The sequence below is a fragment of the Oryx dammah genome, unplaced genomic scaffold (genome assembly GCF_014754425.2).
Source record: "Oryx dammah isolate SB20612 unplaced genomic scaffold, SCBI_Odam_1.1 HiC_scaffold_18, whole genome shotgun sequence".
Classification (NCBI taxonomy): domain Eukaryota; kingdom Metazoa; phylum Chordata; class Mammalia; order Artiodactyla; family Bovidae; genus Oryx; species Oryx dammah.
The window spans coordinates 10,186,313-10,213,115 of record NW_024070202.1 but is presented as its reverse complement, the minus strand read 5'-3'; the positions used below and the strand labels follow the sequence as shown (position 1 = coordinate 10,213,115).

Here is a 26,803-nt window from a genome sequence, read left to right as displayed (position 1 = left end):
AGAGGGAAGGGGACAAAGCTTTGCGTGGTCTGACCCTTGGGAATTAGTTCTGCATATGAACTGGAAGTGCTGAGCACCAGCAAGAGCCCATTGACGGAGTCTCGCAGTGGAGGGGGAATGGTGTCTTACCACATGGAACCCTTAGTACCTATCTACTTAAGTCTGTGTCAACAACAGAACAGCAGCTACTGCTCGACTGTAAAGCGCTGCTATTCCACATAGCAGAGAGAAACAACTGCGGCCATGAACTGCTCAGACTCCACTTCATTTCTAAACCCACCTGGGAAGATGGTTTCATTAGGGTGCTGGTGCAGAGAATTCTTTGATAATTTGGTGGAAAACAGGAGTTTCAGAAGGAACTTACTACCCTTCAGTTCAGTTCAGTTCAGTTGCTCAATCGTGTCTGACTCTTTGAGACCCCATGAATCAGAGCACGCCAGGACTCCTTGTCCAACAACAACTCCCAGAGTTCACTCAAAATCATGTCCATTGAGTCGGTGATGCCATCCAGCCACCTCATCCTCTGTCGTCCCCTTCTCCTCCTATCCACAATCCCTCCCAGCATCAGGGTCTTTTCAAATGAGTCAACTCTTCACATGAGGTGGCCAAATACTGGAGCTTCAGCTTCAGCATCAGTCCTTCCAATGAACACCCAGGACTGAACTCCTTTAGGATGGACTGGTTGGATCTCCTTGCAGTCCAAGGGACTCTCAAGAGTCTTCTCCGACACGACAGCTCAAAAGCATCAATTCTTTGGCGCTCAGCATTCTTCAGAGTCTGACTCTCACATCTATACATGACCACTGGAAAAACCATAGCCTTGACTAGATAGACCTTTGTTGGCAAAGTAATATCTCTGCTTTTGAATATGCTATTTAGGTTGGTCATAACTTTCCTTCCAAGGAGTAAGTGTCTTTTAATTTCATGGCTGCAATCACCATCTGCAGTGATTTTGGAGCCCAAAAAATAAAGTCTGACACTGTTTCCCCATCTAATTCCCATGAAGTGATGGGGCCAGATGCCATGATCTTCGTTTTCTGAATGTTGAGCTTTAAGCCAACTTTTTCACTCTCCTCTTTTACTTTCATCAAGAGGCTTTTTACTTCCTCTTCACTTTGTGCCATAAGCGTGGTGTCATCTGCATATTCGAGGTTATTGATATTTCTCCCAGCAATCTTGATTCTAGCTTGTGTTTCTTCCAGCCCAGCATTTCTCATGATGTACTCTGCTTATAAGTTAAATAAGCAGGGTGACAATATACAGCCTTGACGTACTCCTTTTCCTATTTAGAACCAGTCTGTTCCAAGTCCAGTTTTAACTGTTGCTTCCTGACCTGCATATAGGTTTCTCAAGAGGCAGGTCAGGTGGTCTGGTATTTCCATCTCTCTCAGAATTTTCCACAGTTTATTGTGATTAACACAGTCAAAGGCTTTGGCATAGTCAATAAAGCAGAAATAGATGTTTTTCTGGAACTCTCTTGCTTTTTCGATTATCCAGTGGATGTTGGCAATCTGATCTCTGGTTCCTCTGCCTTTTCTAAAACAAGCTTGAACATCAGGCAGTTCACGGTTCACGTATTGCTGAAGTCTGGCTTGGAGAATTTTGAGCATTACTTTACTAGCTTGTGAGATGAGTGCAATTGTACGGTAGTTTGAGCAGTCTTTGGCATTGCCTTTCTTTGGGATTGGAATAAAAACTGACCTTTTCCAGTCCTGTGGCCACTGCTGGGTTTTCCAAATTTGCTGGCATATTGAGTGGAGCAGTTTCACAGCATCATCTTTCAGGATTTGAAACAGCTCAACTGGAATTCCATCACCTCCACTAGCTTTGTTTGTAGTGATGCTTTCTAAGGCCCACTTGACTTCACATTCCAGGATGTCTGGCTCTAGGTGAGTGATCACACCATCGTGATTATCTTGGTCGTGAAGCTCTTTTTTGTACAGTGCTTCTGTGTATTCTTGCCGCCTCTTCTTAATATCTTCTGCTTCTGTTAGGTCCAGACCATTTCTGTCCTTTATCAAGCCCATCTTTGCATGAAATGTTCCCTTGGTATCTCTAATTTTCTTGAAGAGATCTCTATAGTCTTTCCCATTCTGTTCTTTTCCTCTATTTCTCTGCACTGATCGCTGAGGAAGGCTTTCTTATCTCTCCTTGCTATTCTTTGGAACTCTGAATTCAGATGCTTATATCTTTCCTTTTTTCCTTTGCTTTTCACTTCTCTTCTTTTCACAGCTATTTGTAAAGCCTCCTCGGACAGCCATTTTGCTTTTTTGCATTTCTTTTCCATGGGGACGGTCTTGATCCCTGTCTCCTGTACAACTGCATGAACCTCCGTCCATAGTTCTTCAGGCACTCTGTCTATCAGATCTAGTCCCTTAAATCTATTTCTCACTTCCACTGTATAATCATAGGGATTTGATTTAGATCATACCTGAATGGTCTAGCAGTTTTCCCTACTTTCTTCAATTTAAGTCTAAATTTGGCAATAAGGAGTTCATGATCTGAGCCACAGTCAGCTCCCAGTCTTGTTTTTGCTGACTGTATAGAGCTTCTCCATCTTTGCAAAGAATATAATCAATCTGATTTTGATGTTGACCATCTGGTGATGTCCATGTGTAAAGTTACTACCCTTAGCAGCTACTAATCAGCTCTGGAGGTAATGCTGTTTACAAAAGGTGCTGCTATAAAACCTAATTACTAAGTACAATGTCTGATTTTTGTTTAAAAGTAGTGGCGTTTCTCCTCTGTTTAGCAACATTATTTTTAGCTCAGAGGCTCCAATATATTCTTATGACCTTTATTATCCATTGTTACAATAAATAAAGCACAAAGGCATTTAAACAAAGCAGCTGTGTGGCCTGCAACATAACAGTTTTTTTCTCGCACTCTTGGAGAAAGAATGCTAGTTTCTGATTGCATTCTAGGGGATTACATGAAGTGAATGGTGTTCAGAAAATAATCGACTATCAGAACAACAAATCCTTGTGCTAGAAAAAATGCCTTCACTACCAGTGCTCTGAACATGCTCATTTCAGACATCTGCCCTTTGTATATACTTTTCTCAATATCTACAACATGCAACGTCCCTTCAATCAACCTGGTGAGCCCTCTTCACCCTCTCAGATTTCCAAACTCTTTTTTCAGCTGCATGTTGATCTTGATCTTCTTTCCTTAATAATCCAGTCTCTTTGTAAGAAAAATTAACTTCATTTAATCAAGTATTTGGAGAAGGCAATGGCACCCCACTCCAGTACTCTTGCCTGGAAAATCCTATGGACAGAGGAGCCTGGAAGGCTGCAGTCCATGGCGTCACTGAGGGTCGGACATGACTGAGTGGCTTCACTTTCACTGTTCACTTTCATGCATTGGAGAAGGACATGGCAACCCACTCCAGTGTTCTTGCCTGGAGAATCCCAGGGACGGGGGAGCCTTGTGGGCTGCCATCTATGGGATCGCACAGAGTCGGACATGACTGAAGTGACTTAGCAGCAATCAAGTATTACAGTATAACAATATATTAATAGAATCAACATCCATAAGTGAAAACTAAGTTGCTTTTAAAGACTGAATTCTTAAAAACTATTTGAATTTCATTTAGTAACCATTATTATGTGTACTATGAAAAAACGCTGGTGTTAAATTTTTATAAATTATCATTTCACAGAAAATATAATCATTCCTGTTTCTTGCTCTAATTAAGCTATAACAGAGGTAGGTTCGGTACTGAAAGACAGTGTTTCAACTTTATATGGAATTAATTCTTTCAATTAATAATGGAAAGAATATTTTCTCAGTATATTTTCTAGTATTTTTCCCATCAATTAGAATTTGTCACTCCTTTTAAGTCTCAGAATTTAGAGTCTGGAAAACCAGGGATAAGGGAGAAAACAATCTCATGAATCTACCAGTTCTGTTGAAAATTCTTATGCCAAATATATGTGACCCTGACCCAAACTAATACGTAAACCCAATACAGTAGTAAATCAAACTTTTCTTTTTTAGAGTATTATTTTTGTGTTAGTATATTTAACGATGATGTTCTACTTAAGTATTACAGCTGGCTTATTATTGTTTGCTTTAAGTCTTACCATAAATTTCATACACTTAAAAGTGGCCATTAAGAGTTTACTGGTCACGGCCCACCAGCTTTCATTGTGGTGGGTATGCACCAGGACAGTGAGAAAGTTTTCTTAGCAACATGGAATTTTCTCTGCAATCTTGGTGTTGGCTCCCTCTACAGTAGACCACTTGCGGGTGGTCCTGCGTCTCTTGCTTTCTATCGAATTTTCTAAAGTTCCTCCATCTTTCTGAAATAAGATACCATTTGGGACTCTTTAAGGGTGATCTTCAGTTTTTAACTTGAGTTCTCCCTATCTATGAGTACCAGAGATAGCCATGTATACACTGTGTACACCATTTTCTAATTCTATTTGTCTTCTCTCTTCATTATCAAGATCTTTGTCTTATGCAAGAATATTCTGTCACAGTTCCACCAAAAAGCTGTACTGACTACCCAGGTCATTCTCTCTCTCCTTCCCTAATAAGACTTATTCATGGATGTGGAATGATTGATCCAACTTTATATTGTCAAGGCATAACTAAAAATACTCACCCATTTCAAAATACTTGCTTTATATCTCAAATCAGATACTTCTGACTACTTTCAAGAATTAAATTATTGTACTACTTCTTACAGTGCATTAATTCTTTTAGGCAGCTAGTAGGTACAACAGATTAAAAATATAATAAAGTGAAGTTATCTTATTTCTCTTCTATATGCCTTTCCCCTCCCAAGTGTGGTGCTTGTCTGTTCAAGCCCTTAGATCATCTTACCTGTACATTCTGAAGTTACTGCAGAAACAGTGCTCTTACCTAGTCCCTAATTCATCATCCACACTTGCACCTGACTGATTTTTCTAAGCAAACATCTTCAGTCATCATGTCCTTCCTTAAAACTCCTTTTTGGTGTCTTGGGATAAAGTGAGACCTCCCAGCATTACACACAACCCTACCCCTGCACGCGCAATCTCATCTCTCACTGCATGTTTGTACTGGCTAAAGGGACCTGCTTGCAGTCCTTGGATATGCTGTGCTATTTCATAGCCCTACTGCACCATGAGCCTAGAATGCCCTTCCTATTTTCGTCTGTGTGAAAAACATCTATCACCTTTCAAGATATGGCTTAGGCATCAATTATTTTTATAAAGCTTTCCCTACCTCTCTCCTAGATGATCTCTTAACTAATCCCCTCCTTTGTTTCTCCTCTCCCTCACAATGTATCACAGATATACTTTTCTCTAACAGCATCTCTAATATTTATTGTTCTGAGTTTTGTGCACAGCTGTCTCCATCTCTAAAATGTAAATTTCAAGAGCAAAGAGGGCATTCTATTTCTGTATTTTACCATAAAATAGCACTAAATAAATGCTAAAGACATAATGAAGACATCATTTAAAGGCAACAAGTTATTCCCAAGTTTTCTCAGCATCTGTTTTAAGCTGCAGACAGGCACTTGTTAAAATCCACCGGACATCTCCACACGTCTTGCAAGTAATGTGACTGCAAAATGGCCACAACAAAATTCATTATTTTCCCTTGAAAGTTATTCCTCTACCTGAATCTAAGTTGACCAATGACATCATGATCTACTCTCTGACCCAAACTAAAAACTCACCTTCCTACTTCTGGTCTATCCCTCCTTTAGTCTATCACTCCTAGTCATCAGTTATCAAATAAACAATATCTTTAACCGTGTTATTTTCCTACTCGAACACTGCATTCTATGGCTTATTCTGTTAATAGGATAAACTCAGACAATTTGGCAAGAACTCTTTCAATCTGGCAATACCTACCTTTCCAGCCTCATCTTTTGCAAATTTCTCCCATGGACCTTAATTTTAAACTACACAGAATGTATAAAGACATGCAGGTAGGTGGGCAATAGAAAGCCATCTCTAATGGAAATATATACGTTTCCAGGTGTCAGAAGCAGGAAAAGAAAGCAAAATCCAATCATTTTGCCATATTTAAATGTGTTGGAGGGTAATGGCATTAATCTCTCTATGGAACTCTCATACACAGACATACTACACACAGATGGAGAACAGGGAAAATGGATGGGTAACCAGAGAGCAATGATACAGTCTACCTGGTATTCAGAGGAGAGAGACAATGAACCAGGGGACCAAGAACAATCTATACAAACCTTTCTGATTTGGGAAGCAGGTATTCAGAAGATATTTGACTGAACGATCAATGTTCAGGAAAGCAATGGTTGATCAGATATCACTATAAAATGTTCTAAGACTATCCAGTTGCCTCTGCTCCTGTTTAGAGGACATGCATTTTCTCAACACATCAAAGAGATCGTGATCATGGTCAGTTAATAAACTGGTATTCTAGTCTACCTAAGTTGTCTCTTTTCCATGGATCTGAATAATTCCTAGTCGGTGCACAATATCATCTTGTGACTATCAAATGCTGAGAACCATTTTTCAGGCAATGGTACATTGTCCAATATAATAGTAATACAAGCCTGACGAACTCAAGGCTGCCAGCCAGTCTCTTCCAGTATTGCTTTAGCTGCTCACAGATATGCCTCTGCAGATATGCTAAAACTCAATTCATATCTTGCTGCTGTCAGGAGGATTCCTTAACAACCTCTGTCCCCAACCTAGTTAGTTGTTTTTGTACTCTCATCTAACCTAACTATGTTAGCTACCATATGATAGCTAACTGTAATATCTGACTGCTTCCCTACTAGCCTCTGTACTTCCTGGAGACTGATGTCATCTTTATTATGTGCTTTGCTCATAATAAGTGTAGATGAACCATGTGAATTCTTAATCCTGATTTGCAATACCTCAAACTCCAATACTTAAAAAGTAAAAAAGCTCTAAATGAGTTTTAATTTATATTAATTTAAAAGAAAACAGTTGTCATAAAATACGTCAGGGGGTAAAAAATTATGGCAAAGCAGATATATTTACCTGTCAAACATAGAAACTGCTATTAGGAAGGCTAATTCAAACCTATTCTAATTGCCCTGTGTCACTCAATCCAATCTGTTAGCTTCCTATCTGTGCAATGGCATAACTACCATCAGTCTCATAGCATTTCTGTGAGGATGAACAGAGATACTATACTCAGAGACATCACATTAAAAACTCGTCAAACAGACATCGCATTTAATCTAAGTAAATCTACAGAACCACATAATAGCAAGAAATTGACTTGCCTTACCCTCCACTGGAAGCTTCCTCTCAGTACAGACCATGCATTTCTTCTCATGAAGTCTAGAAAAGCTGGTGAGCTCACTCCAGGATAAAAGGGAAGGACTACAAGAGCAGAACTTAGAGTGACTTTGTTTACCTTGGAGTCCTAATAAGTCGGTTAGAACATGGAACTTGTCTGTGCCTCCCCCTGAGATCTCCAAAGTGGTACTGGCTAGAGGACTTGAAAGGGGAGCCCTGCATTAACAAGCCTGAACCTTTAGACAGGAAGACTAAGAAGCGGGACCACGTTATCTTTGGAATGCTATTAGAAAATACGTAGCTGTCTAAAAGTCCCCTTACGTTCTTCCGGTTTCATTTCAGTTATTTTTTGTAGCCAATTTTTCCACGTTTGGCAGTCACAAGGCTCATGGGCTTCACCAAGGCACTCCCTGAAGAGGAAAACATGGAAAAGGCAATTTTAAAACATCCTTCATCAACATCAAGATAAAAGAGCAGGTGGGAAGTACTGTTTTGAATGTAAAGTTGAGAACACTGAGGCACAGCGGCCACTGAGAGATGAAGCATTTCAGCAGAGGCATGCAAGCATTACTCTACAGCTCGGCAGCCCTAGGCCAGAGTTCTCCTTCAGCAGTGCATTTCTTCACACATTTTAAAAGCTCTAAACAGATTAACTGATATTTATAACTTAGTCCTTCAACTTCCCAGGTGGTGCTAGTGGTAAAGAATCTTCCTGCCAAGGCAGGAGACATAGGAGATGTAGGTTTGATCCCTGGGTGGGGAAGATACCCTGGAGAAGGAAATGACAACCTACTCCCGCATTCTTGCCTTCTACATGCTGGCGTGCGTTGTCATTTCCTTCTCCAGGGTATTTGCCTCATCCAGGGATCACACCTGTATCTCCCATGTTGCAAAGAGTTGGACACGACTGAAGTGACTTAGCACGCAGGCAGGCCTTAAGAGCGGTAAAGATATTTTATCAGTTAAGTTCTGTCTCACTAACAATGTTTGCAATTCAAAGTGTGTTCCCCTGGGGAACAGCACTGCCATTACTTGGGAGCTTGTTTACCTGCAGAGGAGCAGATTGCATAAGACATACTGATTAGAATCTGCCTTTTCTCAAAATCACCATATGACCCTTCTGCATTTTAAAGTTTGGGAAGTACTATTTTACATGACATTCTTGTCACTACTTTTACCTCTGAATCCCCAAGTAACAGCAAGGGCAATCTAACTTACTTTCAAGTGTTTGACAAATCCTGATTTTCGGTTCTATTGGCATTTGGCAAATTTTGATTTAAATAATAAAAACTATATCAATGTACCATTTGTAACTTAATTATATATTCTTTCTATAGGCATATAAAAGTCAAACATTAAAAATGACATAGAGCCTTTACAAACTGTTTAATTCAATATATTATACTCTATAGGACAAATTGTTACAGTTAATAACAAAATATCATTTTGGGGAAAGAAAAAGGCAATCTATAGGTGCCATCATCACCATTATCATCACCAGTGTCATTTTAAACAAAAATCTTATTTACAATTTAGCTTTGTTAAGAAGACATGCCAACTGACAGGTAGAGTCTTACAAACAATTATGAGGTAACATTCCACTGTGTTAAGAATGTATTAATTCTACGTCATACCCATGGCTACTATTTTTGAAAAACAAGACAGAACAAGCGTATGGAAGAATGTGGAAAAACTGGAACCCCTGTGCATTGCTGGTAGGAATGTAAAATGACGCAGATGTTATGGAAAACACTTTGGTATAGTTCCTCATAGAGTTTCAACAGGATTGAAAACAAGGACTCAAACTTTTATGCCAACGCTCATCACATTATTCACAATAGTCAAAAGACGGGAATTAGACTGTTCACTGACATATGACTGGATAAACAATGAATATATATACATATATATATACACACAGGGAAGTATGTTATAAAAAGGTGTGTGTGTGTATATATATATACATACATACACGAAATGTCGGTCATAAAAAGTAATGAGCTTCTGATACATGCTATAACATGGTAAGAATCTTGGAGACATGTTAAGTGAAATAAACCAGATACAAAAGGACAAATATTGTACGACTCCACTAGAATAGGGACATTCATAGAGACAAAAAGTAGAATGATGGTTACCAGGAGATGTGGCAGGGAGGCAGGATGGGGAGTTACTGCTTAATGGTTACAGAAATTTTGTTTGGGATGATAAAAATGTTCTAAAATGGATGGGATGACAGTTTCCCAACACCGAATGTACTTAATGCCATCAAATTGTATATCTAAAAAGATCACTACGTACATCTTGAAAGAATAATTTTCTTAGATTTCTGATTATTACCATATCTGGTATTTGGGAAATCTTCCAAAACTGGTTTTATATAGCTCCTTGGTAACTTAGCTCTAATTTAACAGCCTTTAAAAAAAATACTGCGTTGATTAAAAGTGGAAGTAGATGTATTTGGTATATATTTTAGCACATATTAAAATCAACTCTGCTTTCCAAAATGTAAGGGATATCTGTGATAACTGTTCATTTTAATTTGACACATATATTAGAGTAAGAAATATGTCACAGATCTAAGAACAGTATTTCCATGTGTTGTCTGAAAATGGAGTATAGAATCTATAATTCTCAGGAATCGTCAAAAAAACCCAAATGATCATAAAAAACCAAAGTGCAGAAATTTTACAAATCTGCAATATCTAAAACAAAACAAATGAAGTCAGTAAAATAAATTATTTTCAGTAAGTTTAGGATTTCCCTCCTCCCCTGGCATATTCACTATTTTTTTCTAGTAGAATCAGTATGACTGACTGTGCTGTCAGCACATTTTCTGACAGAAAAACAAAAATAATGGAGGAAGAAGTCCTTTGCTTTCAAATAGTCTGAAAAAAATGAATGCCATGTCTTCAAAAGGCCGTACTTGCTTTTTAGTGGGCTTGGCTCACTGAGGCCATGCTGCATTAGAGAGCAGTATCAGTTTTTCTTTTCTAGAACCTCACAGGAGGGCACAGGTGCTTCCTCAATCGTTAGCCTAATCAGTATGATCATGTCTGAGTGTTACAGCCCGTTGGCACAGTTTCTACCACTTTACAATGCAATGCTAAGAGTGGGTATAAAAAGAAGCTTATAAATAAAGGAGGAGCTAGAGCAAAAACTGCGAATGAGAAAGTGTTGCCATTGAATACTACTAAGTTTCTCTGAAAACTAAGGCATAAGAGAAAACAAGGCTGAACTTCTGCAAAGCACAGTAATGACAATGTTGTCAGATGTTAATAGCTGACTGATAATCTAGATCTTGCCATGTGTAGGAAGAGAGAGTATTCTGATAGAAATAATGAAGATACTGGAAAGTTCTGCAGATACTGGAAAGCTAAATTCCTGAACAAAGTGTTAACCAAGACACCAATGACTGGTGGCAAATACTTTGACAAATTGTCATCATATAGGCTAGTGGGAGAAAGCATTCTAGGTTCAGTTATTAAGGGCACAGAACTTGTTGGTGAACAAGTTAGAACAGAAAGGGCTATCTTGTGGTGGGAAGAAAAATGCCTACTCCCACCTTCCCTCCTAACAATGAATATATTCATTCTATCCAGGCAGACATATCCTGGGGACAGCTCTCAGCTGATTCTGTCACATTTAGTTTTTAAAAAGAAGAAATTATTATTGGCATTTCTGATGGTTTTTGCAAAAATAGTTAGAAAATATTTTTGAACTTTTGGGAGAAAGAAAGAAGCAAACCCTGAATCACATGCTTTTATTTTATAAAGATCTCTCTTGCAAAGCTTCCTTTTGCCTGAGGCAGATTTTTTGTCTTTGAAACACGAGATAAGGGCAGCAGAATTCTACTTAGAACTTCTTTTTTTCTTAGAATTTCTGACTACAGGCAAAGCTCTGAATATAGTCAGTGAATATGAATAGGAAACTATGTAAAAACAAAAAATGCCAATTAATGGTTAGAGAAGTGAAGCAACAGAAAAATCCTAGAAAATACATATATACCTACATATATCAATCTTAGAGCTTAAGGAATTTCAAAACTTTAAAAGTAACAAGGTTAAGTCTTGAATTGCTGTGTTAGAAAATGATGATACTATTTGCTAAATTCTACCATCCTGCCACCAGGAGGAGTAAATAAGCGTCATCTTAAATCCACGTGGCCATTCACAGACCCCTTAAACTGGGATAAAATTCCAAGTAGGGCCTGTGATTTTGGCATATAGTTTCCAATGGAGATTGAGTATATCCAGCCTAATATTTTGGGTATGAGAAAGAGTAAGCTGACGTATTTCTCTAAACACTACACTAGAAATGTACAGCTTATAGCATCATGTATGTGTATGCATATGTATGTTTTATAATCTAATCTATCCTGGTAGGTTTCTCTATTAGTTTCCATATTTTCAGTTAATCCAAACTTGCTACCTATAGTATACAAAGAGAGGTGGGGAAGAATACAAGAACATAAAAGCTAATCCTGAGTAAAAAACTAATAAAAACTAGACCACAAAGTTTATCGTCTTATCTTCTAAATATTTTAATAATTTGTGTTTTCTATTTTCTAAACATTTTACTAAAGTATGGTTTCCATTTCTGCAGGCTCTTCAAAAACCTTCTTAATCAGTTTTTTTCTAAACCAGGGAAGCTTACACGAACCAGAGAGCTCAGAAAATGATTTTCCAAAGGATAGTACATAATTAATAACATTCTAGGTGGACTGCTTGAAGGTACTAGAACTTAAGTTTCTCAAGAAACTAACTTCAAATAAGTTGTTTTATTTCCTTATTTTAAATACTCTTACTTTAAATAAAGTAGACTCATATTCATCTAAGGATAATTTATCTACAATTAAGTTTATGTATATTCATTAACTCATTTCCCATTTCTGTTGCTGGATCCTTATCTCTTCTGCTGGGGTAATGAGGTGGAATTAAGGGTCAACCACTGAATAATAAAACATGTAAAGTGAAAAATCTGTTGCTGCTGTTCAGTCGCTAAGCAGTATCCGACTCTTTTGTGACCTCATGGACTGGAGCCTACCAGGCTCCTCTGTTCATGGGATTTCCCAGGCAAGAATACTGGGGAGGGCTGCCATTTCCTCCTCCAAGGGATCTCTCCAACCCAGGGATCCAAATCACATCTCCTGCACTGGCAGGCAGGTTCTTTACCACTGAGTCACTTCAGTTCAGTTCAGTCGCTCAGTTGTGTCCAACTCTTTGCAACCCCATGGACTGCAGCACGCCAGGCCTCCGTCCATCACCAACTCCCGGAGTTTACTCAAACTCATGTCCATTGAGTCAGTGATGCCATCCAACCATCTCATCCTCTGTCGTTCCCTTCTCCTTCTGTCTTCAGTCATTCCCAGCATCAGGGTCTTTTCAAATGAGTCACTTCTTCACATCAGGTGGCCAAGTATTGGAGTTTCAGCTTCAGCGTCAGTCCTTCTAATGAATATTCAGGACTGATCTTTAGAATGGACTGGTTGGATCTCCTTGCAGTCCAAGGGACTCTCAAGAGTCTTCTTCAATGCCACAGTTCAAAAGCATCAATTCTTCGGTGCTCAGCTTTCTTTACAGTCCAACTTTCACATCCATACATGACTACTGGAAAAAACCATAGCCTTAACTAGACAGACCTTTGCTGGCCAAGTAATGTCTTGCTTTTTAATAAGCTGTGCCACTAGGGAAGCCCAAAAGTAAAAACCAGGCATGTGTTTTTTAAATGTTGTGAAAAACTACCGCATGTGGATACAGGTATATGGATATACCCTAAATATTTATTCAGTATTTTGTTGCTCTTTTACTTGAATCTGATTTAGCTATGAAAGTAGTAAACACTGTTTTTCTTTCATTAATCACTATATTCGAGCAGTTAGCATAGAAGCCTAGCAAACTTTTTCTGTAAAGGATCAGATAGTAAATATTTTGAGTTTTGCAGGCCACATGGTCTCTGCTACAACTACTCGATACTGTCACAGTCTGAAAGCAGCCACAGACGATAGGTAAACAAACTGACATGAGCAGGTATGGCTGTGTTCTAACAAAACTTTGTTTTAAAAAATTGGTGCAGACACTACGTTGTTGACACCTGACCTAGAATTCACTGCTATATATAGGTTGGCAGTTCAAATAATAATTTTAGCTAATGATAATGATGATGAGCGTAAGAAATAGATCTTTCATGGTAGGGACATTTCCATAACTATGCCTTTTTACCATCTAGCAGTGCTACAATTTGACTTTGGATTCTGATAGGTATACTAAATAAAGATTAGTGTTTTATATACACCTCAAATATATCCTTGCATATGTAATAAATCTGGAAATGAGTAAAAAGCATTACAAATACTATTTCTTCCTCTGATCATTAAACAAAAACAAAAGTTATTATAATTGAAATGACTCTGAATAAGTATAATGCTGATGTTAGACAAACACACAGTCAAGTGACTACACATACTGACTATACATCCATTACTGATTTATCATCCGTTCATACTTACTAAGTACTTATCAGGCACTAGAAATTATATAAAACACAAGCTACATCAAGTGGTTTCTAACTGGGACTGTGCAACAGAATCACATAAGAGTTTTTTCTCCAAAATCGACTAAATCAGAATTTCACTTGTTGGGGTCTAGAATAAAAATATGGAAAAGCTGTCTTATATTAAACTCTGGGCATTCCTGGTTAAGTATCACTGCTAGACACTTCTACTTTAAGAAAAGATATCAAACTCTAAATATTTTCTAACCTAAAGTCAATAAGTTGGTATTAAAGTTCAAGTTCATGGGTTCTAGCATCAAACACAGATGGGTTCTAATCTCATTTCTGCCAGTTCCTAGCTATATAACCCAGGGCAACCACTCTGCGTGTAAATTTCCTTATCTGTAAAATGGGTATAATAACAGCATTCCATTCACAGCACTGTTGGGAGAATTCAATATTTGAAAATTTTGACGAGGTGGTTGGCACACATCAAGCACACCATAAATGTGAACTATCACTACTGTATACATTTTTTAATGAATAATGATGGTATCAAAAATACTACAACTTAAAGGCATGATTCAGAGTATAAAGTCTCTTTAAAAACTGTCAGAAAGGTGACTAGGCTATTCCAACTTGTCCTGTACTGACCAGCAGAAGAGGTGTCCTTTTCCACAGTCCACAGCAGGAGCTCTGAGCAAAGGGAAGCTGAGTGTATCAGACCCAGAGGTGCTTGATCCTTGTTTTGTCAGTCTGACTGCTCTTTCACAGCCTGGAGTAGGACACCATTTAATGGCAGGATTATTTTCAACAAAGGCCTGTTTGAATAGCAATAACAAAACATAAAAAAATATTTTAACTCTCAATTTTAACAGAGTGTACCCTATGTCAATTTACTTTAGAATGAATGAAATGAAACAGAATGAAATGAAAAAACAAAGAGGAGTCAGTTTCAAGAAATACTTAAAACAGTACTGGAATGTATTAAATAAGAAGGAAAAAATGTGGCAATTACCTTAGTAATAATTTTTTAAATTTACATATTCTTTAATCTAGGAACCAAGTAGATTGATGACAGAGTAAAAATGCAACTATTCATACAGAAACTGTGTAATTTAAAAGTGCTTTCTCACAACATGCCACTTTTCTGATGGAAAATAATTATAATAAATAGAACCTTATTTGAGGATTAGCTGTACTAGAATAATAAATTTCTACATGGTAGTTTAATAATACATAAAAATCAACATTACAAACACAGAGTTATCCTATGATCCAGTAATTCCACTTCTGCAATATATACCCCAAATAATTAAAAGCAGGGGCTGGAATAGATATTTGTACACCCATATGCATAGGAGCATTACTGCTGCTGCTGCTAAGTCACTTCAGTCGTGTCCGACTCTGTGCGACCCCATAGACGGCAGCCCACCAGGCTCCCCCATTCCTGGGATTTTGGAGTGGGTTGCCATTTCCTTCTTCAGTGCATGAAAGTGAAAAGTGAAAGTGAAGTCGCTCAGTCGTGTCCGACTCTTAGCGACCGCATGGACTGCAGCCCACCAGGCTCCTCCGTCCATAGGATTTTCCAGGCAAGAGTACTGCAGTGGGGTGCCATTGCCTTCTCCGAGGAGCATTACTAACATTAATCAAAAGGCACAAACAACTCAAATGTCCATGGATGAAAGTGTGGATAAACAAAATGTGCTACATACATTATTGGAATATTATTCAACCTTAAAAAGAAATTCTGATACATGCTACAATGTGAATGAACCTTGAAGACTTTAAGCTATGTGTAATAACCCAGGCACATAAGGATAAATACTTATTCCACTTACATGAAATAATATAACATTATATGGATATAATATGGTTTACAAGGACAAACATTGTATGATTCTACTTATATGATTCCACCAGGCTTCCCTGGGTCAGGAAGATCCTCTGGAGCAGGAAATGGCAACCCACTCCAGTATGCTTGCCTGAGAAATCCCATGGACAGAGGAGCCTGGCAGGCTGCAGTCCATGGGGTTGCAAGAGTCAGACATGACTTGGTGACTAAACCACCACTGCCACCACTTATATAAGATGCGTAGAAACACACAGAGACAGAAAGTAGAACAGTGCTTACTGGTGGCTATGGGAAGGGGAAATGGGGCATTTGTGTTCATGGAAACAGTTTCAGTTTGGGATGATGAAAAAAATTCTAACCATGAAGGGTAATGATGGTTGCACATTAGTGTAAAAGTACTTCATAACAACAAATTGGTCACTTAAATCTGTTTAAACTGGTAAAGTTTATGTGTATTTTATCACAATAATGAAAAATGTAAAGAAAAACCAATATTATGATACTTTCTATGTTAAAGAAACAGCAGGACTTCTTTTTTAAAAATATATTAGGTTTCAGACTATAAAAAATCTGAACATGCCTATTAAATCCCACTAAAAAGATTTGCATACAGTAATGAATAACTCCTGAGTGAAAATAAAGAAGATAAGGGAAAAAGATGAAATAAACATTATAATTTATTATATGAAATGATTACTTGAAATATAAAAAAATCCATAAATTTCCAGGTTGATAATCTTTATTTCTAAATATTTATACTGAGGAGTAAAAATATGTCATTTAGAAAATTTAAAATAGCTAGAACTATACAAAAAAGATCTTCACGACCCAGATAATCATGAGGATGTGATCACTAATCTAGAGCCAGACATCTTGGAAGGTAAAGTCAAGTGGGCCTTAGAAAGCATCACTACAAACAAAGCTAGTGGAGGCGATAGAATTCCAGTTGAGCTGTTTCAAATCCTGAAAGATGATGCTGTGGAAGTGCTGCACTCAACAGGCCAGCAAATTTGGAAAACTCAGCAGTGGCCACAGGACTAGAAAACGTCCATTTTCATTCCAATCCCAAAGAAAGGCATTGCAAAAGAATGCTCAAACTACCGCACAATTGCACTCATCTCACATGCTAGTAAAGTCATGCTCAAAATTCTCCAAGCCAGGCTTCAGCAATATGTGAACCGTGAACTCCCTGATGTTCAAGCTGGTCTTAGAAAAGGCAGAGGAACCAGAGGTCAAATTGCCAACATCTGCTGGATCATGGAAAAAGCAAGAGAGTTCCAGAAAAACATCTATTTCTGCTTTATTGACTATGCCAAAACCTTTGACTGTGTGGATCACAATAAACTGTGGGGAATTCTGAAAGAGATGGGAATACCAGACCACCTGACCTGCCTCTTGAGAAACCTGTATGCAGGTCAGGAAGCAACAGTTAGAACTGGACATGGAACAACAGACTGGTTCCAAATAGGAAAAGGAGTACGTCAAGGCTGTATATTGTCACCCTGCTTATCTAACTTATATGCAGAGTACATCATGAGAAACGCTGGGCTGGAGGAAGCACAAGCTGGAATCAAGATTGCTGGAAGAAATATCAATAACCTCAGATATGCAGATGACACCACCCTTATGGCAGAAAGTGAAGAGGAACTAAAAAGCCTCTTGATGAAAGTGAAAGAGGAGAGTGAAAAAGTTGGCTTAAAGCTCAACATTCAGAAAACTAAGATCATGGCATCCGGTCCCATCACTTCATGGGAAATAGATGGGGAAACAGTGTCAGACTTTATTTTTTTTTGCTCCAAAATCACTGCAGATGGTGACTGCAGCCATGAAATTAAAAGACGCTTACTCCTTGGAAGGAAAGTTATGACCAACCTAGACAGCATATTCAAAAGCAGATACATTACTTTGCTGACTAAGGTCCGTCTAGTCAAGGCTATGGTTTTTCCTGTGGTCATGTATGGATGTGAGAGTTGGACTGTGAAGAAGGCTGAGCACCGAAGAATTGATGCTTTTGAAGTGTGGTGTTGGAGAAGACTCTGGAGAGTCCCTTGGACTACAAGGAGATCCAACCAGTCCATTCTGAAGGAGATCAACCCTGGGATTTCTCTGGAAGGAATGATGCTGAAGCTGAAACTGCAGTATTTTGGCCACCTCATGAGAAGAGTGGACTCACTGGAAAAGACTCTGATGCTGGGAGGGATCGGGGGCAGGAGTAGAAAGGGACGACCGAGGATGAGATGGCTGGATGGCATCACGGACTTGATGGACATGAGTCTGAGTGAACTCCGGGAGATGGTGATGAACAGGGAAGCCTGGCATGCTGCGATTCAAAGAGTCGGACACAACTGAGTGACTAAACTGAACTGAACTATTTAATATGAATGCTTTTTTGACCAATTAGTTACAAAAGTTGAACACGCAAATCAACAAATAGTTCTGCACAATAGTTTTATTTTCTGGTAAACTAATATTGCCACCTTTCACTTTTACTTCTATCATGATTATAAAACAATACTTTAGCTTAAAACTTTAATTTAGGCCAACTGAGAGACAAAAGCCACAGTTCATTACTTTGCTTTCAAAAACAGAACAAAAAATTAAAATTGTTAATATAGGTTTAATAAAATTTAAATTGTAGAGATTACACAGATAATTGGCAACATACCTTAATATCAAACTGTAGGTATCGTTTGTCCATCTCCTTAGAAACTACACTTTCTATTATATCCACAGGCACAAGTTGGAAGCAATCATACGCAGGGCAGAAAATATTGTGAGCTTCACCTTCTTGAATTTTCAGATTCAAAAACCTAATAAAATTGTCAATTGATAGAAAAAAAGCAAGAATACAATTTATTTGCACATTCTAAGAATTTTTCCTGATGCTGAACTTTCTGTTAAGAGTATAATTAAAACACACCAATAAACAAAGTGTGCAATATCAACTATAATACATTAACTCAAATAATTCACAAACACTGAGCATTTATTATCTGCCCTGCCATTCACTATATGACTATTTATTTATATGCATCTATGTTTTATACATTTTTTACATTTGTTTGCTTTGTCCTCTTTAAAAACTTGAAACACTATATTTAAGAGTAAAAATTTAGAAATAAATGATTTAGAAAGGTCATATTCGATTCTCAATATTCTATGCCTTTAAAAAAAGACAGCAATGGTACAGAATTAAGCCACACAAAATTCAAGAGATTTTTGAGATGGCACTATAATATAGTGTAACTTTTAGAAGAAAAGGTTTCCTCATATTTTATTTAGATAAAGATTAAAATGGGTTTCATGTCCTACTCTAGGCACACTGGTTGAGGTAGTAGGGAAAAGATATCCTAGAAAGTGACAGGAATCTAACCCAAGGTGAATTAAGTGGTCAAGAGCAATATTTGGAATTAGAGAATTCCAGGTCTGTCGCTAACAAGTTGTATGATCTTAAGTAATTATCCTGTAACTGTTCTGTGCCTCAATTTCACTATCTATAAAATGGAGATAACAACATGTACTTCCCAGAGTTGTTTTCAGATTATATGATATAATGTATGTGAAATATCTACATGGTGCTGGGCACAGAAGAAAGAATTACAAAATTTTACTGAGGGTTTGATTATTAATATTTCCCATGGAAAAAGAAGAAAGAAACTTTTGAAGTGTGAATTCCCCTTGCCTGAGGAGATATATATTTAAAAAAAAAAAATCACTAAGACTGATGTCAAAGACTTTAAAGTCTATGTTTTGTTCTAGAAGTTTGTGGTTTCAGGTCTTACATTACAGTCCTTTAATCCATTCTGAATATATTTTTATGCACGGTATATGAAAGCAATCCAGTTTGATTTTTTTATACATGACTGTCTAGTTTGCCCAGCACCATTTACTGAAAATATTGTCTCTTCTCCATCGTATACTCTTTCCTCATTTGTCACAGATTAATTGCCTATGTAAGTGTGAGCTCACTTCAGGGCTCTTTTATTCTGTTCCATAGAGCTATGTGTTTTCGGGTCAGGACCACGCTGTTTTGATAACTGCAGCTCTGTTGTTCTTCAGTTGCTCAGACATGCCTGGCTCTTTGCAGCCCCATGGACTGCTGCATGCTAGGTTTCCTTGTCCTTCCCCATCTCCTAGAGCTTGCTCAAATGCCATGTCCATCGAGTCGGTGATGCCATCCAACCGTCTCATCCTCGGTCGCCCCCTCTCATCCTGCAAACTATATTTCCCAGTATCAGGGTCTTTTCCAATGAGTCAGCTCTTTGCATCAGGTGGCCAAAGTACTGGAGCTTCACCTTTAGTATCACTCTTTTCAATGAATATTTAGGGTTCATTTTCTTTAGGATTGACTGGTTTGATCTTGTAGTCCAACGGACTCTCAAGAGTCTTCTCCAACACCACAGTTTAAAAGCATCAATTCTTCGGTGCTCAGCTTTCTTTATGGTCCAACTCTCATATCCATACATGACTGCTGGAAAAACCATTGCTTTGACTATATGGATATTTGTAGTAATGTTTAAAATCAGGGAGTCTGACAAATTTAACTTCATTCTTCTTTCTCAAGATTGCTTTGGCTATTAAGGGTCTTCTGTATTTCTATACAATTTTTAGAATTATTTGTTCTAGTTATGTGAAAAAGGTCAAGAATTTTTAATAGTGTAAAGGGATGCTGAGACTAAAAATTTGAGAACTGCTAACTCCAAAGTTGCTTTTTCAACAAAGCAGGAATCGCTTTCTTTTAGCTCTGAACAGGTTCCCTGTGATGTCAGATATAATTTATCTTAATAGTCCCCTGTCACAGTGCACAATGCACACAGATATAGTTAATATATGATGACGTTTTAAAATTTTATGTATTCTAAATACATCAGCGTGGCGCTGCAGTGCCGAGCGGCTGAGAGGAGGAGCTACCCCACAGCCAAGGTCAGTAGCGGCGGCCGTGATGAGATTCCCCATATCCAAGGTAAGAGAAACCCAAGTAAGACGGTAGGTGCTGAAAGAGGGCATCAGAGGGTAGACAGATTGAAACCACAATTATAGAAAACTAACAAATCTAATCATATGGACCACAGCTTTGTCTAACTCAATGAAACTAAACCATGTGTGTGGGGCCACCCAAGACGGGCGGGTCATGGTTGAGAGTTCTGACAAAATGTGGTCCACTGGAGAAGGGAATGGCAAACCACTGCAGTATTCTTGCCTTGAGAACCCCATGAACAGTATGAAAAGGCAAAAACATAGGACACTGAAAGATGAACTCCCCAGGTCGGTAGGTGCCCAATATGCTACTGAAGATCAGTGGAGGAAAACTGCAGAAAGAATGAAGGGATGGAGCCAAAGCAAAAACAACACCCAGATGTGGATGTGACTGGCGACAGAAGCAAGGTTTGATGCTGTAAACAGCAATATTGCATAGGAATGTTAGGTCCATGAATCAAAGCAAATTGGAAGTGGTCGAACAGGAGATAGCAAGAGTGAACGTCGATATTCTAGGACTCACCAAACTAAGATGGACTGGAATGGGTGAATTTAACTCAGATGACCATTATATCTACTACTGTGGGCAGGAATCCCTTAGAAGAAATGGAGTAGCCACCATAATCAACAAAAGAATCCGAAAGGCAGTACTTGGATGCAATCACAAAAACAACAGAATGATCTCTGTTCATTTACAAGGCAAACCATTCAGTATCACAGTAATCCAAGTCTATGCCCCAACCAGTAACACTGAAGAAGCTGAAGTTGAACGGTTCTATGAAGACCTATAAGACCTTCTAGAACTAACACCCAAAAAAGAAGTCATTTTCATTAGTGGGGACTGGAATGCAAAAGTAAGAAGTCAAGAAACACCTGGAGTAACAGGCAAATTTGGTCTTGGAATACAGAATGAAGCAGGGCAAAGGCTAACAGAGTTTTGCCAAGAGAACGCACTGGTCATAGCAAACACCCTCCTCCAACAACAAAAGGGAAGACTCTACACATGGACATCACCAGATGGCCAACACCGAAATCAGATTGATTATCTTCTTTGCAGCCAAAGATGGAGAAGCTCTATAAAGTCAGCAAAAACAAGACCGGGAGCGGACTGTGGCTCAGATCATGAACTCCTTATTGCCAAATTCAGACTTAAATTGAAGAAAGTAGGGAAAACCACTAGACCATTCAGGTATGACCTAAATCAAATACCTTACGATTATACAGTAGAAGTGAGAAAAAGATTTAAGGGACTAGATCTGATAAGACACAGGGCCTGACGGACTATGGGTGGAGGTTCATGCAACTGTACAGGAGACAGGAATCAAGAGCATCCCCATGGAAAAGAAATGCAAAAAAGCAAAATGGCTGTCTGAGGAGGCCTTACAAATAGCTGTGAAAAGAAGAGAAGGGAAAGGCAAAGGAGAAAGGAAAGATATACTCATTTGAATGCAGAGTTCCAAAGAATAGCAAGGAGAGATAAGAAAGCCTTCCTCAGGGATCAGTGCAAAGAAATAGAAGAAAACAATAGAATGGGGAAGACTAGAGATCTTTTCAAGAAAATCAGAGACACCAAGGGAACATTTCATGCAAAGATGGGCTCAATAAAGGACAAAAATGGTATGGACCTAACAGAAGCAGAAGACATTAAGAAGAGGTGGCAAGAATACACAGGAGAACTGCACAAAAAAGATCTTCACAACCCAGATAGTCACGATGGTGTGATCACTCACCTAGAGCCAGACATCCTGGAATGTGAAGTCAAGTGGGCCTTAGGAAGCAACACTACAAACAAAGCTAGTGGTGGTGATGGAATTCCAGTCAAGCTATTTCAAATCCTGAAAAATGATGCTGTGAAAGTGCTGCACTCAATACATCAGCAATTTGGACAACTCAGCAGTGGCCACAGGACTGGAAAAGGTCAACTTTCATTCCAATCCCAAAGAAAGGCAATGCCAAAGAATGCTCAAACTACCACACAATTGCACTCATTTCACATGCTAGTAAAGTAATGCTCAAAATTCTCCAAGCCAGGCTTTAGCAACATGTGAACTGTGAAATTCCAGATGTTCAAGCTGGTTTTAGAAAAGGCAGAGGAACCAGAGATCAAATTGGCACATTTGCTGGATCATGGAAAAAGCAAGAGAGTTCCAGAAAAACATCTATTTCTGCTTTATTGACTATGCCAAAGCCTCTGACTGTGTGGATCACAGTAAACTGTGGAAAATTCTGGAAGAGATGGGAATACCAGACCACCTGACCTGCATCTTGAGAAATCTGTATGCAGGTCAAGAAGCAAGTTAGAACTGGACATGGGACAACAGACTGGCTCCAAATTGGGAAAGGAGTATGTCAAGACTGTATATTGTCACCCATTTTTTTATGATGCCACCCATCATGAGAAATGCTGGGCTGGATGAAGCACTAGCTGGAATCAAGACTGCCTGGAGAAATATCAGTAACCTCAGATATGCAGATGACACCACCCTTATGGCAGAAGGTAAAGAAGAACTAAAGAGCCTCTTGATGAAAGAGGAGAGTGAAAAAGTTGGCTTAAAGCTCAACATTAAGAAAACGAAGATCATGGCATCCGGTCCCATCACTTCATGGCAAATAGATGGGGAAATAGTGGAAACTTTATTTTTTGGGCTCCAAAATCACTGCAGATGATGACTGCAGCCATGAAATTAAAAGACACTTACTCTTTAGAAGGAAAGTTGTGACCAACCTAGACAGCATATTAATAGGCAGATATATTACTTTGCCAACAAAGGTCAGTCTAGTCAAGTCTATGGTTTTTCCAGCAGTCACGTATGGATGTGAGAGTTGGACTATAAAGAAAGCTGAGTGCAAAACAATGATGCTTTTGAACTGTGGGTTCAAGAAGAGTCTTAAGAGTCCCTTGCACTGCAAGGAGATCCAACCAGTCCATCCTAAAGGAGATTAGTCCTGGGTGTTCATTGGAAGGACTGATGCTGAAGCTGAAACTAGAATACTTTGGCCACGTGATGCGAAGATCTGACTCATTTGAAAAGACCCTGATGCTGGGAGGGGTTAGAGGCAGGAGGAGAAAGGGATGACAGAGGATGAGATGGTTGGATGGCATCACAGACTCAATGGACATGAGTTTGAGTAAACTTGGGAGTTGGTGATGGACAGGGAGGCCTGGCGTGCCTCAGTCCATGGGGTCACAAAGAGTTGGACAGAACTGAGCACTGAACTGAACTGAACTGAACTGAAATACATCAGAGCACGTTTAACTATTTCTGTAGAATTAAATGACAGAATCCAGAAGACCTTACTGAAGAAAAGATAATTTCTCTGTGAGCCAGGCTATCAATTTTCAGCAACATACAATTTCTCACTAAATTTAGAAGTATAACATAGTGTTGATAAATGTTAGTAAAAGAGGGAAATCTAGATCAAACTTGACTTATATTTTTATCTTTAGGTCAGCTTCACAGATTATATCCTAAGCTCCCACTCCACTGTTCATTACTGAGCTTAGTAAGAATCTAATAACTAACATTTACTGAGTGGTTTCTATGTGCCAGGCACTGTTCTAAGCATGTTGCATGTACTTAGCCGTTTAACAATTAACTGGAAACAGTCCTATAAAGTAACACCACCGTTACCATTTTATAGATTAGGAAATTGAGGCACAGGGAGGTTACTGATTACTTAAATCAACAACTAATAAGTAGCAGGAAGGATATTCTAGGTTGGACAGAAAAATACTAATTTTTCTTTCATTTAAACCCTTGGCATAGAGATGCTTCAAAGCATATGTATGGACTGATAAGATAAGGGGGTAGAGAAGAGTAAGATAAGAGGTTTTCAAACTATCTAAGGGCCTTTAAAAATTCTTCCTTGCTTCTTAGACTGGGGATTTTCTTTTCTATGTGCTGATGAAAGGACTGCAATTAATTTTAAAATTGTTTCATTCATAGAAGAATCACTCAATCTGGAACATGTTTTACTGATACTGCAAGATACTTGACTGGACAAGAACGATATGGTAGGAGTGAGGAGGGTACTAGGTGGGCTGATAATGGACCATGGAAAACAACAATCAGTCTTTCAAATTTAAGTCTTATCACTAATTTCTCACTGCTAGTCTGTCATGCGGAGAAGGCATTGGCACCCCACTCCAGTACTCTTGCCTGGAAAATCCCATGAACAGAGGAGACTGGTGGGCTGTGGTCCATGGGGTCACTAAGAGTCAGACACGACTGAGTGACTTCACTTTCACTTTTCACTTTCATGCATTGGAGAAGGAACTGGCAACCCACTCCAGTGTTCTTGCCTGGAGAATCCCAGGGACGGCAGAGCCTGGTGGGCTGCCGTCTATGGGGTCGCACAGAGTCGGACACGACTGAAGCGACATAGCAACAGTAAGTCTGTCATGAGTATGCGAGATGGTTCCTGTGATAGGAGTTTGTCGAGGAAGGTCAAAAAATTTCAAAAAAACTCAAGTAGATCTCTTAGGGGGACTCAATTTTATAGAGAAATGAAGGTCAACAATATCAAACTTGGTAGAACCCAAATAATACTTCCTAATGCAATTCAGTTGACAATTTTAAGCTAAATAAAGTACTAAACCTATGGAGGATTTTCTGTGCTCAGAACTAGGTCAAATTTGCTTTGTGTTATGAGCTCCAACCCTTGCCAATTAATTTATCTGTATCAACTGCATCGATTTGATCCTATCTAATTAGACTCAAGAGTAGAATCTATGTTTTAAAAAGAAAAACCAGATAATTTTATTTATTCTGATTTTTTAAAACCCTTTTTAAAAGGTTCTTTTATTCCTCCAAATAAAATCTTGCCTTATATCCCAATTTGGAAAACAGATAAAAGGTGCTGTGCTGCGTGCTCAGTAGTGTCCGACTTCTGCGATCCCATGGACCACAGACCACCAGGCTCCCCTGTCCATGAGGTTCTCCAGTCAAGAATGCTGGAGTGGGTTGCCATTTCCTTCTCCCAGAAAGACAGAAAGATGAGTGTTTGCCCAGAGACGGGAAGTGGAGTGGGGTGTTGGAGGTGGTGGTGCAAGTGTAAGATGGAGGAAGAGACGGGTGGGATGGATTTCAGGGAGAAATGAGGAAACACTGGGGGGTAATAAGTATAGTCATTAACTTGATTGTTTCATGACACTGTACGATATATGGAGTCAGAGCTTTTTGAATTATTTAATTTGAATATGTGGCTTACTGTATGTTAATTATACTACAACACAGTAACTAATAAAAGAAAACCAGGAAATGTCTTCAGGTCCTTGTCTCACCCCACATGGTGCTCCCCAACTCCCTACACTTGGTACCTAGTTTAAAAAACTTTTATATAGTTTGAAAGAATAGTTTTAAAACTTTTGTCTTAAATACTAATGACATGCCTTGCTTAGGTCATCAATCAATAGATTTACGTGTCTCCAGGGATAACCTGATATCATATTGCTCATCACACTGAACATCTCCATTCTGTTTATAAACCTCTTAGAGTAAAATTAGTGGATGATGAGAAAACATAAATTGGCAAGGTAATGGAAAAGAGAACAGAGATAAACATGAGAAGGAAAATAAAACTTCCATTTGTAATACAGACCAATCATACCTAGAAGAGACATATAACTTTGAATTGATTAGAAAAGAATTTTAAATATCTGTATTCTTATATCTGCTTTCTTCCCCACAGTACCTCACATTAAGCTAAATAACCTTAATTACTAAATTAAACAATTTTATAAAATTAACAGATGGGAAGACAGAAAAATAAAAACAAAATTCTTGTTTAGTAGCAAAATATAACACATTTCAGTGTAACTCTAAAACCAATATAAATAATCCCTATCATTAAATATTGAAAGCAAGCAGTTTTACTGCCAAATCCAAGTGCTATCCTGCAGTAAGAAATACGAAGTTGCACATATACTCACGACTCCCAGCATCCTCTACAGAAGTCATGTCCACAGGGCATGTCCACTGGGTCTTCAAATACTGAAATACTGCACATACAAATATCACACTGAAAATGAAGAAGAAAAATGATTTCAACAAAGTCATACTCTTATTGGAGAACATTCCTTTGTTCATTAATTCATGGCAAAAAATGCCAGTAATTATATAAAGTGTTTCAAAATTATAAGGGAAGTTAAAATTACTGTGCCTATCTTTGACTAAATAAATATCAGGCTTACCTCATTATAAATTACTGTGGGATTGAAATGTTT

General features: G+C 38.4%; 1 protein-coding gene across 2 annotated transcripts in view; it reads right to left on the bottom strand.

The window, feature by feature from the left end:
- ANKIB1 (ankyrin repeat and IBR domain containing 1) overlaps positions 1 to 26,803 on the bottom strand; it is a 158,701-nt gene that overhangs the window by 21,751 nt on the left and 110,147 nt on the right. For both annotated transcript variants that reach the window (XM_040260264.1, XM_040260265.1), the window contains exons 7-10: positions 26,510 to 26,598; positions 18,266 to 18,410; positions 14,400 to 14,566; positions 7,575 to 7,663 (exon numbers count right to left, since the gene is read on the bottom strand). In XM_040260264.1, coding sequence (XP_040116198.1) covers positions 7,575 to 7,663; positions 14,400 to 14,566; positions 18,266 to 18,410; positions 26,510 to 26,598 — 490 coding nt within the window. The remainder of the gene's footprint in view (positions 1 to 7,574; positions 7,664 to 14,399; positions 14,567 to 18,265; positions 18,411 to 26,509; positions 26,599 to 26,803) is intronic.